The 15,117-nt window shown below is 43.0% G+C and overlaps 1 protein-coding gene across 2 annotated transcripts in view; it reads right to left on the reverse strand.

Annotated features, from left to right (window-relative positions):
• LOC115570791 (C-terminal-binding protein 2) overlaps positions 1 to 15,117 on the reverse strand; it is a 108,591-nt gene that overhangs the window by 58,717 nt on the left and 34,757 nt on the right. The window contains exon 2 of one of the 2 annotated variants that reach the window (XM_030399522.1): positions 2,585 to 2,796. In XM_030399522.1, coding sequence (XP_030255382.1) covers positions 2,585 to 2,648 — 64 coding nt within the window. In that variant the 5' untranslated portion in view covers positions 2,649 to 2,796. The remainder of the gene's footprint in view (positions 1 to 2,584; positions 2,797 to 15,117) is intronic. The other variant, XM_030399523.1, reaches the window with a different exon arrangement.

A 15,117-nucleotide genomic window follows, 5' to 3' on the forward strand; every position in this document is an offset into this window, starting at 1 on the left:
TAAACAGGCACTCCTACACAAACAAACAGCGGAGCGCAGAGCGGCCAGAGTAAAGCGGTAATCTCATTTACATCTGCCAGACGTCTGTTTGCTGCTGAGGTCAACGCTTTATACACTGGTTACTGCGGTAGCTGACATGTGCTGTGTGCCAGGAGAAAATTATAGCAATCAATGGGCATTGATCACCGATAGGTCTCGGGGTTATGCTAATAACAAAGAGGATGCTTGGCTAGGGGATGCACTGTATAGCTGTGAAAACAGTGTCAGTGAGGGAAATAAAATGAAGCATAGATAGGATTTTTTTGTGCAAAATAAGACAATCACAAGTTTATTTGCAGGTCATAATCAATGTAGATGCCTCTGTTAAACCTAGCATGATCAGTCGATTTAAGGTGCAGTAAGTGTTATTGGAGAAGAGTAGTTAACTGTTGAGTCTCATTTCCAGGTTGTACAATACTGATGCTTTGGTTTGAATTTAATAGTTTTTTGCTAGTATATCAAATGTTCAAAATCGTATATATTAAACCTTTTAATGTTGCTACCCTCGTTAGTCAGCAAGAAATACCAGCAGGTGAAACTTATAATTAATATTTTATTAATATACACATTTAAAGATGCAGTATGTGAGAACCGCTAGCTGCACTTCTGACTAAGCTGACTAGATGCTAGAGTCAGCAGTAGTTTTTTCTGCATCAACTGAACAGGTGGTCAAATCTTACATGCTGCATCTTTAAATCACATATAGTATCTGTTACTAATGTTAAAGCCCCTGTACGGAGTTTTTAACTGGATATAGAAAAGTCTCTGGTTTCTGCTGATGTGTCTCTGTTACCTACAACAGCAAATAAGCCCATCAGCGTGAAGATACGCTTTTTCTAAGTAGTCTAATTCTATACCTCTGAAAGGCATTGGTCGGGTCGGACCACTGACGAAACGATTTACGGCAGTCAGACCGGAACTGACGACATTCAGGATACGGCCAAAGTGATACGGCATAGCTGTTTTGTTGCTACGCTAGCCAGTGCTAACCGAGCTAAAACTTTTGTCATGGCTGATAATGAGACAAAGAAAAGAAAAAGAATTAGAACCGAAGACCAACGAAAGGCAGAGAGGGAATCCGATCGAGCTAGGGCTAAAACACGGATAAACATTGGCGATTCGTTCCAGAGATGGAGAGAGTTGCGGGGCTTGAAGGGAGGGACGGATCCATAATTCGCCCGATTCCTCCTAGACAGGTTTGTAAATTTTATTTCATTTATGAAATGTAATGCGGGACGTAGTTTACAGCAATACATGAATTCATGTTGTTACAACAAAGCTGGCTAACATTACCACTAGATTAGCTCTAGATACTACACTCGTGAAAACGACAACAAACGTCTTAGATCACGCATCCATTTCAGCTGTGTGTATCAGCCCAGCCGACCTGCAACGATGCATCGGTAATATCCTCTGTCATTATAAATGATTCAGTTTCTTACTTAGAACAAAACATCCATCACAATCACTGTGACTTTGCTGTAACGCTAGCTCTGTAGCACCATGGGTAATATATATAGCTGGGAAATTGCAGTGCAACAGCAGCATTACTTTGTTTCACTGGCGGCATATTATATTAAGTAGAAATACAAATAGACACATTACCTCGTCCATATGCACGCTGCAGATAGCTGCTAAAAAAAAAAAAAAGTTTTCAAAGCAAGTCCCGTCGTCTTTCCGACGTTTCCAAAACAAATCTACACGCGCCGGCCAGACAAACGTCTTCACGACAGTGGGCGCTAGAGCTCATGGGAAATGCAGTCTTCATTCCGGCAAAACACTACCGCTTTCGTCCAGCGGGGCCGCCAAAATCAACACTAAATGAAAAGTCTGTACAGGGGCTTTAACAATATCAGTATCAATACCATATTTGCTATGCAATTGCATTCACGCAAATAAAATGCTTTGTATTACACAGGCACCTTTTTCTGAAGATTATTTGTACATTGAATTTTGTTCACAATTAATGTTATTTGTAAAGTTTTATTTAGTGTGTAAATTGTCATGTTCTGACACTAGTCAAGTCTAAGAGTCTAACATGAGACAGGATTAGGGTTAAAAAACAATACTAACATACATTAGAGGTCTAAAAATGTTCTAACAAAACAAAGATAGTGCCTATTGGATTAATGCTCAAATGCTAAACAAAACAGTTCTGCTTATTTCTGAGACCATTAATATAAACTGAATTATTTCTCCATCTGTAGGAAAACAAAATAGATTGAATCCATTTGGACATTTAAACAGACATAAAAAACAACAACTACAATCACTGCTTCTATTCGTGATAATAATAATCCTACAGTTCATCAGATAATTTAGCAGTGGAGAGAGCACTTGATTTGATGCACTGGAGCTCCAAACACAAAGCATCAATATCACACACCCAGAGCAAGTTCAATGGAGTGTGAAATCCAGAATCGTGATTTTCAATTTAATGTTATCAACTCATGTTCATATTGCAAAAAGTGAGTGGAACTTCAGTATTTGGCGGTAAAAAAAACAAACAGAGGAGACGAGTGCGGACGAGTGCTACTTTTAGTACCTTTACCTTCACAGATCCGGTCCAGCCGCTGCCTCTTCACTTTGTGTTTGTCAGTCAGGGACATTGCGTCAAACACAGCACGGCACAGGATGGCACAGCTCGGCTCGGCAGGGTACCCCCTCTCCTCCTCAGCCACGAAAAACTGACAAGGTTCAGAATCCTAGTGCACTGTCAGCACTATTCCCCGGGGCATACCGCCTCGGCACATACACCTGCAAGAAAGACAAAAAAAAACCTGGTTAAACACAATGCGCGTGCACACACACAAGCCACGCATACACACAATATTGATGTACAAAAAAACTGTGACATGGGAAGGCATTAAAGAATCCTTGACTACAAAGTCACTGAGCCTCTTGCTCACAAAGAGCCCGGGAAGCTGCAGGCGATAGATACACAGAAAATCAGCGAATCACACACACATTCTTGAGACACACACTTACTCAGATACTGTTGGTGACAAAGTGCCCCATTTGCTCTAAAAAAAAAAAAGTGACAAAGCTCCCGTGCTCTAAAAGCCCCACTTTTCTCCCGTTTGAAGTGTGTTTTCCTTTCACTGACAAACACTCATCTGAAGCTCCATCTGACTCGTCACATTCCTTATTGATCGCGTGACACTGGAGGCACTCAGACAGATAGCAATCTACTTTACCTGCCCTTACAGCCATTCAAACACAAAACAGGCGTAGGAAAAAATTACTCGTTTGACAAAAGTTGATCTCTCCAAATTTGAAAGGAGGTGAGGGAAGTTGTGAGGAGGTGATTCATCATCTGAGAAGCTCCTGAGACGATGTGCTGCACCTGAAGGTTGACAGACTGGTGTGTAATGACACATTCAGGCCAATAGAGGGTGGTTAAAATCTACTCAGAGGGGAGCACACTAACCCACTTACACCTCTGTACTAATACGGTGGCAATTCATTACGTTCCCCTCCTCTGAACTCACAACTCTCAAAAACAGAACTTCTAATGCAAAGATGTATATTTCAGCCGGGTGGACTTATTTCAACCAGGATTTAGATTGTAATCATACTTCCGAATACATGTAAATGCATTCTGGTAAGTATAAAAGGAGTATGTCATGAACATAAAGAGCAAAGCACGGATGAGAATCATGCTATACTTGGGAGTAAAATTACTGCAACACAGCGAGGAATAATGTTGCACCATGAAACTCAAATTCCACATGATCCAGGACGAGAGCCAGAAGCGCCTCTCCTTTCAAAAAAGTGCTGAAAACATCTCTTTCTGCCAGAAAGCATCAGGGCGAAGTCATGACATGAAGTCTTCATCAGTCCTTTGTAGTCAGAACGTAGAGGAGAGAAGAAGGAAGGAAAACAAGTAGGTAAAGAGTTCAACAAAGAAACGACTGCCTCTGCCGTCCTCTGCCAAGAATCAGGGTGGTATGGATGTGAGTGCCCCCTCTCTCTCATCAGAGGTCCAAGTCTAAAGCTCAGAGGCTGGTGTGGGTGGTTGTGAAATGTGACACTATCAGGACACATCAGCACATGTTAGACCATCACACTGGGAGATACTCGGAGCAGAATGCAGCACCTACCTCAGAGGCTTAGCTGATATCTTAGAGACAACAGACATTCTCTCAAACTGCATACAATCAATGTATGACTCACTTTACACATCCAGATAGGCATTAATGTTCGGAGACAAACGTTTAAATTGGGCCGTCATCGAGGCTTGTATATGTTGAGCAAGTCAGAAATGCGGTTTGAAATAGTCCTCGGATAACACGTTTGTCTTTTCTGCGCTGTGTTTCTCTCGCTGAAGATCATAACAGCATGTTTGGATAAGAAGCACTTAATGTGCACGGATATCCTGACATTTACAGTCGCGCTGCAAGGAACGGCTCTGTGTGCGCTCCAACAATGGCAACAGGGCTGTGTAATCAAGACAAAACATCTTATTAAACTAAATAGTTAAAAACATTTGCAGACTTTAAAGGAACTACTTTTGCAATGGAGCGATGTTGATGTACAGTCCTGGTGGCTCAGTAGGGGGCGATAAAGTGCGAAGAAACGCAACAGCGCGCCTGCTAAAAGGGAAGTAAAGTAGAAAACTGCACGCTAACCAATGTGGCTGTAAAGGTACACTATTTTAGGGCTGTCAGATTAAGTTATTTGATGGATAAAATTGTATGTTTCCCGACCATCAAATGGAGCGTTAGCTTGAACAAAAAACAACATTTTTGGACCAAACGATCAATGGATTAAACTAAAATAACTGATGCATTAATCAATTATGAGAATAATAATACGTTTCAGCCTTACATTTGTAAAATACGTAAAGATCGTCTTCACACATGTTCTATGTGAAAGGAAAAGCATTTAGCACATTAAGGTGTATGGAGAGAAACACAAAACTTTGCTGTGTCTATTTATAAAATTCACCAATCAGTGCATCTCTAACTGCCGCTTTAAAAATAATTTCTTTAGCTACAGAGTTTTCTATAGTCCGAGAGCGAGATTTTTGATGTGAGGAAGTCGCACAGAACGGGTCACTTCCAGGGTGTCTTTCCAACAAGGCGGCACTCTGGCTCCAGTATGTTAACGGGGCTGCTGGAAGGCCTCACCCTGGTTACTTGATTCATCTCAGTAGTTTTCTCCTACCCTCCTCTTTTCTTTTCATCTGTCCATCTCTCTGTAGTGCTGCTGCCTCTGAGGTCTCTCACACAGAGTCATCAATCACCGGGCTTTCTTCCAGGGCTCTCGACTGTGTGTGTGTGTGTGTGTGTGTGTGTGTGTGTGTGTGTGTGTGTGTGTGTGTGTGTGCGTGTGTGTGTGTGTGTGTGTGTAACATAAAGAGTGCGAGTGACAGAGAGGGAGGGAAGTGGAGAGAAGAAAAAAAAAAGCGCTCACAGCTCGGATAACAAGACCCACACAGAGGCCAAACCTTCCTCCTCAATTCTTACCCCCTTTTCTCTTCCTCTCATTTTCTGCTGCACTCATTTCCTCAGCCGGCGACAAACAGAGTGGTCCCAAGAATGAGAAGACAAAAAACTCCCTCCATCTCTCTCTCTCTCTCTCTTAAATAAAGCCAAGCATGACCCCCAATGCTCTTATGGAAGAAAAAGAAACTGGGCACGCTTTGCCCATGGTTCAAAAGAAACCTGAAACAAAGCCAGCAGTGCAGCCAGCCGGGCCTGAGAGGGTGTTTAGCTAGGGATTTTGCACTCTCAATCCTAACACAAAGGTCATATACATGAATCTTAATATTTAAGAGGCATTAAAAGTCAGATGATCGATAAAACTCTCCGCCTGCAGGGGCCGCATCTCATCGAAAGAGAAACATTTGCGCGTGAGAGGCCGAGACGTTAAATGTAGGAATCCATATCTGTGACGGCCGGCTCTGTCTCCCAAGGACGGCTCTGCTGTGAGCACAATCACAGTCCACAAACTCTGCTCAATGTCAGCAACACACAGAGATCACTGTCCGAGTACTGTCTGCAGAGTGGGGGGGAAGGGAAGTGTGAGACAGCACAATAAATAGAGACAAATACCCACAAAGGAGTGGTCTGAGTTAGCACTGATGCGATAAGTGACAGAAAATTGACCATCACGAAATTGCTAATGTATTAATCGTTCAAGACATAGTTTGACAATTTTGGAGAATACGCTTATTTGTTTTTTTTAGGCCAAGAGCTTAATGAGATGATTGAAACCACTCTCACATCTGCCCATTGGTTATGGTGCCAGCAGGATATGGATTATTAGAATTAACTTCCTGTTGTCTAATTAAAAGGTAAAATATGTGAGAATTTTTGTCGAAAACATTCAAAAGTTGACTACAACTATAATAACATTACTGACAATGTGGTGTGCTGTCTTGCAACGATACTGAAGTTAGCATGCTAACCAGCTAACCCATCCATCTCTATCTAAAACTCCTGTGCTGGTGGTGTTAATACCAACACTTCCCTGGTTCTCTGACCTCCCAGTCCAGACTGCCAGTTGCATGGCTGGCTTAGCTAAGTCGCTAATGGCTAGGCTAATGAAAGGTGGTCACTTCTTACGTATTGCACCTTTAAAAACACTTTCTATGATAGATCGATCATCTATCAAAAACATGAACCATTCATTGGTAACGCCGTATTAATAATGAGGATTTGCAGCTTTTCTAATATCTCTTTATTGTTATGGCATTTGATGTCATATTATGATGTTTTATTGACTTCAGAATTCCCCAATCCATCAGAAAAGCCATCCATAGACTAATCAATGACGAAAATACTAATTGGCAATCCTAGTTCAGTCTCCACCCGACATTATGACTTTAACCTCGAGTGAATGTGAAAAACAAAAAGTCAAATTGAATTAATTTGCAGCAGCATCTCCTTGTTATGCGATGAAATTTAATGATGACACCGCCTTCGCTGCAATCCATCTTCCTATTGAGAGGCAAACACTAACAGAATTGTCTCGGGTGTGATTAATTGACTTTGTCGAAGTAAGAAAATAATTTGGTTTGGTAAACAGATACGAGCACCGCCCCTGACAGATTCTCATTAGAAAAGCAGTGATTACTTACTTTATTCCGCACGGGGGGGGGGAGATAAGCTACAGATCTGAGGCGATCTCTCTCACACATTCATAACAGTCATTACAGTTACAGTATCACTTCACGTGTTGACGCAGATCAGTGTGATTTTGGAAGGAGCGTTTAGTAAAAGAGCCGAGAATCTGTTTCCTTTTGTTCAAAAGACAGACGGAAATATGTTTGGACAGGGGGGAGATCGCTTAAAAAAAAAAAAAAAAAAAAACTGGAGATGAAGCTGGCTGAGGCAGCGTCAGTGGATGAGTTAGAAGGATTGAATAATTAAAAAGGTCAGGCTACCTGCCTGCTGCGTGTCGCTTCACACACTGAGGCGAGCGCGCGCACACACGCATACTGTACACACACTTCTGAGAGAGGCACAATGCACACTGGGGAAAAGACTGAAGAGACAAGTCATTTGGGGGAATGATCATTTTCCCTCGAACACAGTGTAGTTTGTGAACTAATTGGGTGAATCCATAATTAATTTGCTGACATTAAGCCTTCGGGTCTGCTCCACTAAGACTCTACTTTCTAAGGATGTGATGAAGTGCTAGTGAAGCCGCGGGCTCACTGCTGAAGGGGAGGAGGGGAGGAGGACTCTTGTTCTGAAGCTTCACAGTGCAGGTTCTGACATTTAGAGGGAGATATCTAACAGCAATACACTTCTACATGCGTCAGTTAACTCCCCCAAAACTGCTGGGAATAGTTTAATGGAGGCGTACATTTTCTCAATGAAACATTAAAGTGATGGATAAAATCCAGAAAATCCATACTCAACATGTTTTCAGTCCACATCAAAATCCATATCCTCAGGAAATGAGATTTATCAATGCTGAAAGACATTAGGAGGAGATTTCACAACTGTTTCTGCTGCTGGTGAGACATTTAAGGCTTATTTGACTTATTAAACCGGAGTGACCCTCTGCAGCTTAAGTGCAGCGCAAACTGTAGGTCAAAGAGTTCAACCATCACAGATTACTTCTTGCTTTGGAGCAAACTGTGATTGGCAAACTGGACTGCTGCAAGGCAGAGAAGAAAGAGAGGGACACTGAGCAAGCATTGTCTTTTAGAGTTTCATACAGGGTCATTCAAAGTTAACACTCTGACTCACAGTATTAGCCACATAGGATTCAAATAACAAAAATAACTTGCAACCTTTATGTACACTTGTTCTTATGATAATCAGTGTTTTTCAACCCTGTTTTTCCCCTTCTACCTGTTTTTCAGTCTTCAGCAGAGCTTGATGACGAGCTCATCATTTGAATCAGGTGTGTTGGAGCAGGACTGAAAACACTCGTGTAAGGTTTTTTGCCCAAGACAAACCAACCGCAGATTTGTTTTGGTGCATATTTCCAATTTCTCATGAGCTACAGCTCTTACTTGAGTGAAACGAGGGATGCACTGATTTGGAATTTCTGGGCCAATAGCAATGTTTAAAATAACAGTTTGGCGTGATAGCCGATGCCAATGTTTTTTTGTTGTGGTTTATTTTGTTTGTGTTATATTTAACCCCTTTTTGCACGCAAAACAAATACATTTCCACTATAAAAATAGCTTTTTTTTTAAGACATTCAGTCCTCCATTACTCCATTCAGCCCACATATTATGTATAAACAAGTGTATTTCTATTTCTTTCTTTTTTATTTTATCGTTTCTTTTCTATTCTTTTTTTTCTTTCTATTTTGATTGTTTATTGTAATATTAATGTCCTTTGGCTGCTGTGATGCACACATTTCCCCATTTGTGGGACTAATAAAGGAATGCCGATTCTGTTTCTGATTACACGATCCTTGAAAGAGCACAAATTCAATCACACACATGTATGAAACAACCTCTTAAAGATACAAAATGTGACATTTTTCATATTCAACATGTCTGGAAACAACTACAACTTGTGTACTTGCATTATCCAAAATGTTTTCAACAATGTTAAAACCAAAATAAATCCAGTACTTATTCCAGGTTTTATTTGGTCGCCTGTCGCTGTAACTTCCATGATTTGTCAGAGAGTGAGCCAGCAATCATAAAACATCACCTTGTCCATGAACATTTCTGCCTGAGTCACGTCAGATAGATGTGAATCAGCAATAGTGGTTGTTGATCAACGAACACAACAACTTCCTTGATCCTATGTGACATCATCAAACTCTGCTGTTACCCAGATGGCGATCGCGGTCAACAGGGCGAATATTGTCTGATACCAAAGGCCGAAATTTCACCGCCTCTTTATGTAAAACAATGAATGAACCCGGAAAATGTATCCCACGACTGTTTATCAACACGTTGATCTGGACTAGACTCGTGTAAATCTGTATTATAAAAAACAAATGTCGTGGATTGTTCAGGCTTGGCACAGGTACGCGCTCTGAGGCGCTTTGTAGCGTCTGAGTTGATTTCAACATTCGTCTGGTAATTATGATGAGAAATCTTCAACAGCTGCTGCGTTTTCTTTTTCTTTTTTAACATAACCGTAAAATAATATGACTCACAGTTTAAAGCTCTGAGGATTAAAGCGACGTAGGGTTAGACGGGAATAGTGTTTTGGTTTAGATTTGTTTGAATTGTATTAAGTAACCATAAATCCTACTGTACAACGATTTCTCACAGCCGATGTAACCAATATACAGAACGCACACTGGAAACCATGGGGATTTTTATCAGTCGTCAGATGGAGTGAAATATTTGGACAGTGCATCATCTTTTGGGAGAAACAGAGCTTTGCCTCGTTGTGCTGACTGATGAAATGTTGAGGTTTTTTTTGGTTCACATTCAGTCAGAGGCGGGATATTTTTATCTGTGCTGGATGGACAGAAAGATTAAGATTATCTGACTGGTTATTTTTAGTAAGCCGTCAAATTATATCTCATTCAGGAAAGCTTTAGATGAAATCTTTCAATGAGTCGTCGAATGCGCTGCAGCTCTGAAGTCGGTATTTATCTTCCAGCCGGAGCTACAACCTCTTTGAATGTTCCATGCAACGTCTCAATGTGAGTCCTGTGGTAAATCCTCGCCAAGACTCGAAAAAACACGAAGCACTCACTTTAAGATGGAGTCAGATAACTTGAGCAGTTACTTCTCCTGACTTAATTTCCCAGCGGAGTCTGACGGGGAAATTGTGAGGAGAGACAACTGTTAAAGTTATCTGACAGAGTGCAGCAGGAAAAAACGCACAGCAATATCCATCCCGCTTACAGCTGATTCCTATCAAACGCCGGAGCTCTGCGAGCCTCTTCAGAGACGAGAACCTCCTCAAAGACTCACAGGGACTTTGACACTTTAACCCAAAGAGGCACACTTTACTGGAAAAACACCTCTATCCCCTTTAGAAATAACAAACACAAGTCTCGATGACGAGGTTGTTTATACTATTGATATTGCAATCCATTATTACTCCCTTGTTATTTTCTCTATTAAAAAATTTAAAAAGCTTGTTTTCTTTCCACTAGAGCCCCGTCTGAACAATGGAGGCCTTTTTTCCCTTTCAGTTGCTGGAGTTCCTCCAGAGGTAAATCTGTCAGCGCGGGGCCAAAACCAAAAGCCCAACTGAAGAAAGAAAAAAACAGGAAGGTGTGGACACCCTGCAGCACCAGCCCGGCTCTACTATTAATATCAACTTACATGCCCAGATCCTCGGCACCTCAGGCTGGGGAGAGTGTGATTTCCATGAACTAAAACGAAGGCTGTGACAGCGTAGGCAGGTGACAGCTTGACACACTTATATTTAGCTCGCTGAGCATGCCAAAGTGAATGCCTTCAAACTGCAGAATTGTTGAACTAGTGGCATCGGTAATGAAAATTTAGTCTTGGAACACACAAACAGGGCAGCGCTTGAAATCGGAGCTACTGTAGCCCACCTTGTGCTATTTACAGCCGATCAATACACTCTTGTTTTCAAAGTTCCAGAGGCTGAGGTTATCAGTGCGAGCCACAGCCGCAGCCAAGGCTGAAAACACTTCCCAGTACAGGAAAACGCCTGCAGCGTGCCAACCTGGTGAGCAGAGGGAGGGCGTGGCCTGTTTCTGCGAGGGTGAGGCAAGAACTGCGCTCGCCACCAGCTTGGTGTCAGCGAGAGGCCAGGCTCCGGCTCAGACAGCCTGCCAGGGTCCAGCCGGCCCGGCCCGGCTCCCTCTGGGTCCTTCCAGGAAGAGCCAGCATGATTCAAAGCTTCCTGGTCCAGGAGAATGAGGTGCTTCCACTCACTCACCCCCCCCCCCCAAAAAAAATGTGCCCACAAACACACACACAAACACACACACACACACACACACACACACACAGCTCAGCCCACTCCCTGTGGACGCTGAGACAGCCAACTCCGTGCTGTACTTGGGCTTACATTGGGAGGAGGCCAAGTTAAACAATGTGTTGATAAAGTCCAGAGCAGAGTGGTGAGAGGAACACAGAGAGAGAGCACGAGGTCCGTGCTGCACTACACGAGGACCGGGGGTTCAAACAGGCAGCAAACACTTAAATATAATCATTTCAGCTTGACTCATTTTTACTAGTTTTGGCGATCAATCCTAAGGGGTAACAAACGTCCAACCAAAGTGATGTGCCGAGATCCAGGAACATGACTACATGGCTCAAATGAAGTCAGCTGTCTCCTGTAAATGTCAGGGAAGATTTTATTGACGCCGAAGCCATTTTGAGTCCGCTTATTGGTCCAATTCTTCCACAATTCCCTCACTGATTCCTGATCTATTCTCGTCAAACTTGTCTTAAAAGAGACAAAATGACAGAACATGCTGTAATGTAGGATATTGACCCTCTGTGATGGACATGCTGCTCAGCTGTCAGGCACTGTTACTCGGACTACTAGAAAGATGTGTAGCGTTTCTCAGCTGGCTTCAATCATCATTGTACATAGTAGACGATTAGTTAAATTTTAAGGGGGGGGGGGGGGGGGGGGGGGGGATTTGGCTCGTTTCAACCAGCTTTTTTGATTCTTCAGGTTTTCAGAGCCACGGTCAGAGCAGTAGATTCTAACCATCACAAAATTCAGTCAAATAACGGATCAATGACTCAGGCAGACTAGACTGAAATATTCAGCTGAAGAACGCCTCTGCCCCTGAACCAGCACCAGCTCTGCTACTCAGGGACGGAGAGAGGAGAAGGTAGGTTCTCGCTGTGCAGAAATCAGAACTCGCAACTCGGACAAGTTCTTCCCCTCGGCCATGAATCCCCGCTTGTTGTGAGTATCTTGTTTTATGATGCAACTGTCAGAAAAACGTGCCGGCGTTGACAAAGGGAATTAATAAGCTCTGAAGCACACAAATCCGATCAGAGGTGCACCGTCAGGAGAGGAAAATCAGGCAAATGATTGGGGAGACCTTAAATAACGTGGGAAAAGGAGACCCTGATGGTCATATATCAGCATTTTTTGCAATGACGATTATACACGCCCTTAAAATTCCATTAAAAGGCATCAATGCTTTATTTGTAATGATTATCACTGGCATGTAAACAGCATGTTCATTGAAATGGTGGAAATACCATAAAAACAAAAGTTTGGGTTTCATACACTTGCCATTAGTGTCAAAATATTTACAACATTATGATGATTAATGGAGGTCAGAGGGGCCCCTGGGAATTTTTGTCTTGGACCCCAACAGACTCCCGTAAGATTGGACAGTTTTTTAACCATTTGCCGTCCTCGATTCTGCTTACAGATCATCTTCTCTTGGTTGAACTTTGCTCTGCTGTCCTTGTCTTAGTCACAGGTGCAGAGTATTTTCCTATTATGGTCACCGACATCTCAGGCGCACACACTTTTGGTTTCCCCACAAAATAAAGTGTTTTGTTTTTTTTACAACCGGCCTCCATTTCTGACCCCTCGTGTCCACATGTTCCCAGATATAAGCAGTTTGATGAGTACAGCTATAACCTAACTGATAAATAATGGCCGAGGACTACAAAAAAAGACACACATTGAAACTAGAACCCTCTTTCAAATGTGCCTGCTCCCCGAGCACAGTTTAACCAGCCGTATTTGGGGAGAGCCGGAGCAATAACTGACTTTACAGGAGAGCTTTTTATCCGAGCCCCCCCTCTGATGGGCTCACAACAGAGGCTGGCCTCTCTCTCACTCTCTCTTTACCACATCCTATCATCTCAGGCTCTACTAATGCGCCATGCTTCAAGGGACTAGGACTGACACACACACACACACGTACGTACGTACACTCGCACACTCAGCTCAGTCAATTAGTCCTGGCCCAACCTTGCAGCTGAGAGATAAATGGTGTGGAGTCTCAGCAGGCTTTTGCGCGAAGCTGTGCTCCTTGTCCGCCGTATGTAGAACAGCTCTCTGGAGGAATGCTAGCCCCTCCGCCATGAAGAGACGTGGCGAGCGCGAGGCTGAGGAGGGGCTCAAATTGCTCAGGCTTGTATTAAAATATGACCACAACCCCCCACCCCAAACTCCCTAATGAGAGCTGGTCTGAGGAACAAGAGGAGGAGAAGGAAGAGGAAGAGGTGGGGACCAAATTTCAGGCCATTCCACTTCGTTAAGCATTTGTTTGTGCAGTCGAGCTGTAACCTGTCTGCTGTAAAGGATCTAATACAAGCTGCCAGATGTTTCCCAGGGGGGTAAAAAAATAAAAATAAATAATAAAAAACGTGGCCACCGAGATTGCATTCACACAAAGCCAGCGAATCTGAAAATTGTGTGTGAAGTGTGAAAACACTGTTGGGTCGATAGGTAGGTTTCATTAATTTCACACTAAAACACCTGAAAAACTGGAACATTTTTGTGTTCTCTTTCGGTTGGCACACAATGAAATCACAGCTCAGGACTTCTTCGAGTATAAAAGTTTAATTTCATCGTGGTTCAAAAGCCCAAAATCAGTAGTTAACACATTTTAGAGCGTTATCATGTTGCCCTAATCGTCCCTGAAACATCAGGCCGCAGTTTTGCAGAATACTTGCAGGTCAATTTCTGTGTGAATGCAAGGAAATCGGAGAGAAAAAGATCTCTCGGATTTAACCGGCTCAGTGTGGATGTGGTTTCAGTCGGAGGAGGTCCAAGCAGAAAGCCTCACCTCCATCACTGTAGTAAATCAAGTGGCTGCGCTGCATTATCTGCAACAACACGACAATCCTTTTAACACCTGACACACCCCTGGTAACAAGCGCCTCCACCCGAGCGCGTCCTGCTGACATGTTGTAAAAGACCCCTCACTAACTTTTTACGAGATGTCAATCCTATCGGCGCGCACACACGCAACCTTTAAATCAGCCTGCAGGGCAAAGGCGGGGCGGATGCAGGTGTTTGTGTTCATGTGAGAGAGAGCGCGAGCCCCCCCCCCCCTTCCATCGGCAGCGAGACGTGGTGAAACGCACACAAATACACACAATCACACATGGCAAGGTGAAAAATTACAGTGTGGGGCCTGGCGGATTAACTGCAGAATAAAAGTGCTGATGGGCAACAAAAGAGAAAAAACAGCTATTCATCACCCTGGCACAGGATCAAACTCACACACTTCTCAAATGCCCTCCTTGAGTTATTGTGCAGCGCGGCTCTGGTGGCAGCTCCACTGATAATGCTGCCCTACCTGAATTGATTAGAGCGGGTTGGGGGACGCATCCTCTCAAAAGATGGAGAGCGTCCCTGCATCCCTCTCAACGCTGGAGTGGAAGAAAGCCGTTAATATGTATTTAACAAATGGACCAGGATTTTTTTTTTTCTCAGTCTTTGTTTTTTCTTTTTTTCCCCCCTTCTGAAGATCATAAAGCATGCAGCCGTGGTAATTTTCTCAAACAAATGCGATCTCTGCGCCGTCGCTGTGTTTCTGCTGTTGCTGCACTTCTGTGAACCTGGGGGAAACAAATTGGGGGCATCTGTGCGAAACTTAAATCACTTTTTTACATTATTAGCTCCACTTGCTGCTATTCCAACTTTTTACTCAAGGCACACGCATCTAACTTTTCAGATGATATTTATACACATGGGTGGTGATTAAATAAGGCTGTGACGCAAC

The sequence above is a fragment of the Sparus aurata genome, chromosome 20, assembly GCF_900880675.1.
Source record: "Sparus aurata chromosome 20, fSpaAur1.1, whole genome shotgun sequence".
In the NCBI taxonomy this organism is placed as follows: domain Eukaryota; kingdom Metazoa; phylum Chordata; class Actinopteri; order Spariformes; family Sparidae; genus Sparus; species Sparus aurata.